This window comes from Amblyomma americanum, chromosome 4 (genome assembly GCF_052857255.1).
Source record: "Amblyomma americanum isolate KBUSLIRL-KWMA chromosome 4, ASM5285725v1, whole genome shotgun sequence".
In the NCBI taxonomy this organism is placed as follows: Eukaryota; Metazoa; Arthropoda; class Arachnida; order Ixodida; family Ixodidae; genus Amblyomma; species Amblyomma americanum.
Window position 1 is genome coordinate 154,409,953 of NC_135500.1, and position 4,930 is coordinate 154,414,882.

General features: G+C 52.1%; 1 protein-coding gene across 1 annotated transcript; it reads right to left on the bottom strand.

Moving 5' to 3' along the window:
* Positions 1-1,231: 1,231 nt before the first annotated feature.
* LOC144130418 (uncharacterized) lies at positions 1,232-4,580 on the bottom strand. The gene is made up of 2 exons (XM_077664342.1): positions 3,345-4,580; positions 1,232-2,241 (listed from the first exon to the last, which is right to left on the bottom strand). The coding sequence occupies exons 1-2, from the start codon at positions 4,526-4,528 to the stop codon at positions 1,293-1,295; spliced, it is 2,133 nt and encodes a 710-aa protein (XP_077520468.1). The 5' UTR covers positions 4,529-4,580; the 3' UTR covers positions 1,232-1,292.
* Between the last annotated feature and the right edge of the window lie 350 nt (positions 4,581-4,930).

The window sequence follows — 4,930 nt, forward strand, 5'->3', positions numbered from 1 at the left end:
CCCTAAAGGATAAGCAGTGACACCGGGCAGAAGACTCGCAGGCAGAGCTGATAGCAAATGCTTACGATTTAAGCACTTCACTCACAGGCAGACTAGAGGTGAGCAAGGAAAAAAAAACTAAAAAAAGCGATAGGGTTTCAATGTAGTTAAACCAAGCAGACGTGCGAAAGTATGTATTTAGTCTAGTTGGCTCATGGTTTTGCTTTTCTGGGTTGTCGGCACGTCTGGCGACGATATTGCACTCGAGTTAAGCTCTGACAGAGGCTAAGCTGATATGATCTGTTCGCAGGCGGCAGTCGGCCAATGACGCTATGGCGTCATCACTCACATCCGGGTGAAGCTCGAAGTAGTACCGCGTGCTGCTCTGCTGCTTTGTGGTGCATCTCGGGCATTTTTAGTTATCGCGTTTATTGCTTTTTAGGTCTGTTCACGCTCCATTTGAGGCATTAGATTGACTTCTACAACGAAGCAACTCACCGAGTGGGTTAGCTTTCGCAGTATAACCTGCAGAGTTTTATACGCAGCTGCAACGGTGCAACTGCCAACATTCCCCAGCCGTCATTCAGCGCATGTGTTGCCTCGGCTATGGAGAACACTGAAGCTGCTACGCCACCAATAAGAGGCAAGCGTTCACCGTATCTCGGTCAAAATAAACGCAAGCACATATAAACAGAGTACTCTTTCCGACGAATAAAATGTTTTACTATTTATCTACTGATACAATGCGGGCCAGTCGTTGCGGATGCGGAGTCCTCGACTGGTCCAATGAACTATTTTAAGGTAGGCGAGTACTTGATATGGGCTGTATGCCTTTATAGCTTTTTTCGCATTCCAACGGGAATTGGGCAAGTGAGATTGTTCCTCCGAATTAACTTTGCATCGTTGTCTGCGCACCACTCTACGTCGTCTTCGTCTAGAAAAGCTCAACTATGCGGGGAATCTGCAAAAAAGCCTTTGGAGGCAAAGAAGTTGCACGTGCACTGCGGTCCACGAAAGCTCCCGCTTCAAGGTGCCCGTGGACGGAGCCGCGCAAGGCGCATCACGGAGATCGCATTTGCCCTCCCTATCTCATTGGCCGGCAGGCTATCAGTCTCGACGTGCTGTGCCAACCCATGTCTACTCGAAAGTCCCCTTGCACAGATGCGCTGTACAATGAAACCATTGGTCAGTTACGAGCTAGAAATGAAAGGGTCCACAAAGACAATGCCGGTGGCTTGGGCGAGAAGTTTGGTGTTTTAATGCTATAGAGTTAAATCGGCAAGCTTTCCGCGTGGGCAAAGAAACATATGCTGCTACGAACGAACGTCGCCAATCTTGAGGTGACGCACGACGGCTCTCCAGCAGTCCGTGTTGAGTGCGTCCAACTGCGTGGCTTGAGCGGGACGGCAGACCAGAGTGCGCTGGATGATGCCAGTGAGGATCAGGTAGTGGTCTTGCAAGAAGTGCTCAGCCGCGCTCAGGTCCAGCGACACTTCAGGCTCCGTCTTGCCGGTGACCTCCACCAGGCGGGCGAGCAAGCACGACCGTCCCGCGAAGAGCTCGAAGCTTTCGGCACACCGTCGGTCAGCTGGGCGCTGCAGGACGAAGTCGACGGCGCGGTTCAGGGCGGCCCGGTTCCTCCGCAGCGCCTCGAAAACGGCGAGGCTCGAGGGGTCGCAGCAGAGCTTCTCCGTGACGAATTTCAAGTCCACGACGAGTCTGTTCAGCGTCATTCCGCGCGATATCTCCCTAATAAACTGCCTGGGAAAAGTGGTCGAGAACCAGAGCGAAATATTTGTGGCTGTGGTGTTGCGAGACAGCATGTAGGAAAATGCGGTCGCCGTTTCCAGTCTGTCAATTTTATCCAGGTGGATGATAATCTCGGTTATGGCTGCATTGACGGCCAGCGCGTGCAAGACATCTCGGACGAAGTCGCCCGCCCTGTCGTCCGCCATGCTGAGCCGGAGGCAGCTGATGAATCGATTGGCTCTCAGCATTTGGCAGAGGGCGGTTCCCCTTGCCAAAGGCTCACCCAGCACCATTGCACTTAGGGTGCGGACGCGTTTGCTGGGCGTCAAGGCGTCGCAGAGGAGCTTGAGGCCATCCTCCGAGAGCTGGCAGATGTCCGGCAGGTGCAGCTCCCCAGGACACGCCGAAGGAGTGGCTAGGGCTGACAACAGGCCCGGTACGTCGGGTTCGGCCCAGGGCAGCTGCACGCGGCCGTAGCACTCGTCCTTGCGCAGCTGCTCTGCCAGAGCCAGCCTGGAATAGAGCGCGATTTGTGGCGACTTGCTGTTGAACAACCTGGCTCGATGCCTGCTTATCGCCCTGATCAAATTTAACGGCGTGAGATCAGCATGTTTGATATCTTGCAAGTACACCTAACACCTGCGTTGAATTTAATTCTCCTCACAGGAACTAAGTACGCGGTACGTAGGGCCAATGGCAACGCAGTTTTATGGAAGGTTACCTTGACAGTGATGGGTTCATGCACGCGCACTACGGGCAAAAAAAAACGTGAAAAGGGGGGGGGGGGGGGGCGACGAGAAAAGATGAGATAAATATGAGGCAAGGCACGTGTGAAGAAATAGATGAATAATCTATTTGTCAAAAAATAATAAAAACCTGCAATTCGTCAAAAAGGAATTACAATTCCTCGCCGAGCAGCACACTGGAAGTTCACCCACACGTCAACTATTGAACAAAGAGTGACAAACGCTTCAAATATCTCCCTTTATAGTCACTCCTTCCTTCCTAAATATGTTTTAGTCTATGTTAGAGGCCAGCCGCAGGGTCCATAATGCGCTGGCAAGTGCACCCAGCTAACGGCGGCAGGAGAGGTGGCACCTTGTTTGAAATTATCGTTGAGACAGTTCTGTTTGTCCAGCATTAATGCGACCGCAATTAACTAGGACCCCAGAGGTATTTTCTACAGCGCATGAAACACAAAAAGGTTATGTGCCGCTTACTGCAGATTATCTTGGCCGAATAGCTACTGCCTACCGTCAAGTATACATTTTTTCTGGCAAGGAGAAAACGATGTCAACATCATGGTAGAAAGAGTAGTAGCCCAAAAAAGATATCTTCCGGAATCTGTAAACTTCGCTTGACTGAGCGGAAAATCTGACTAAGGCCCTTCTATCAAATGTCCATCTAATACCTAGTAATAGTAATATAATATATCTAGTAATGTCTAGTGATATAATATAAATGTGAGAGCTGTTTACTTTTTTTCACATTTTCGCACCAAACAAGATTTTCTTGAGCGAGACATCGACTCGAAATGTCGAATAGTTTCGCAATGACACCGCTGTAGAATACGTCATGCAAGTGAATCTTCAATCTCAGAAGAGCCAAACCCATACCTTTCTTCTTGGGAAGCCCGGAATCCGGCAAAAACTAGCTTCTTTAATGTCTTGTTTGCGGGCAGGAGCTTACACAACGCTGATATTCCGCTGATCGGTAGTTGTTCGCTTGATAACTGGAAACACTCCAGCGCTGTGTTTTCTGACAGTGCATCCGGCCAGTCTTTCATGCTGGAGGTGTCGATGTCAACGTCCTCTATGTACAGCTCCCGAAGGCACGTGTTCTTTCGCAATGCGGATGCCAAAGCTTGTCCACTTAAGGCGTCCATGCAGCAGCAGCCTGTCAGCCGCAGTTCCTTTAGGGTGGTATTGATCTCAAGAGCGGGAAATAGCGCCCTGGGCGAAACCGTTGAGTCCGGTATAAACAGAGTGAGCTTTGTCAGTGCCGGATTGGTTTTGAGGGCCTTAGCTGTGACAGAGATCTGCTCCTCCATGACCGGGTCGACACTGAGCTCCTTGAGAACCTTCGATGTCTGAACAAGCTGCGCAACCGAATTCATGTCCGGCAACCCTCGGACGAAGTCAATGAGCGAGGAAATCGCCAGCGACTCGCAGTTACTGAGGCAGTCGAGGGCCTTGATGAGACTTCGCGGCAGTCGGCTCATATCGGAGATATCGACTGCTTTGATGGAACTTGAGTTACGCCGCAGAAGTGCCTCGATTTCGGCTGCAAACTCCGGTTTGATGGCGCGAGCGTTGATTTTCAGCGTTTCCACACCGATGACGGCGTCAATGTCCTTCAGCAGGAATGCGGCAGACGGGCGCTCTTCGATCTCCAGCCGGCGAATGCTGCGCCAGGCGTCACAAGCCGGAAGGGGGCGCAATCGGATAAAGTAGCGCGCTTCTTCCGATCTGTCGCCAGTGTGGACGGCGCACGTCACGGCCAGTTCTTCGACGCAGCGGTGGTTCCCGAGGAGCCAGGAGAGCAAAGAGGACGCTTCGCGGGCGGTGGCAGCGGAGTCCCGTTCCGCCTTGCCGCGCGGTATCGACTGCAGGCGAAGACTGCCGGGCTTCGCCTCGACGAGTTCGAACGCGAAGCCGTGCATCACCTGGTTCCACGCTGTGAGGTCGCTGCTGAGCCAGCACCGCTGCTGGGGACCTTCCGCGCCGCACGCCCTCTCAAAGTCCAGCTGCCTCTCCCACGCATCGTCCGGGGCTCCAGAGCTGGGCGCCTCGTCCTGCATTTTGCCAGGCGGACCGGTCGGTGGATGCAGGCGTAGCGGTGCGCGGCTCTACGTCTTCTTCTTCGAGCAGCGGCGTGGCTTTTAGGCACGAGCCATCATCTGAGCCACTGTTACGGCGCGGGCTGCGTGCGCAACTATGGCGCAGAAAATACATACGGAGGAGAAAAGGCTTTGCAGATAATACATTCACTAAGCGGGTTTCAGGACTTGTCAAACTGCGTATGCATCTTTTTTTCCTCAAACCTGCCCGTTCTCAAAATTTGTATTGCTAACGGAAAATAAAGCACTTCACTCGGCACTTCGCGGAGTTGAAGATTTCACCCAACTCAAATCCTATACCATGACTAAGGGGTCACACATTTCATCATCGACCATGTCGTTTAAAAATGGGTTCTTTATTCT

Coding starts and splice junctions, on each gene's coding strand:
- LOC144130418 (XM_077664342.1), bottom strand. CDS start 4,528: ATGCAGGACGAGGCGCCCAGCTCTGGAGCCCCGGACGATGCGTGGGAG. Junction 2,242..3,344: donor CGGGCTTCCCAAGAAGAAAG/GTATGGGTTTGG, acceptor GCTCTATTCCAG/GCTGGCTCTGGCAGAGCAGC.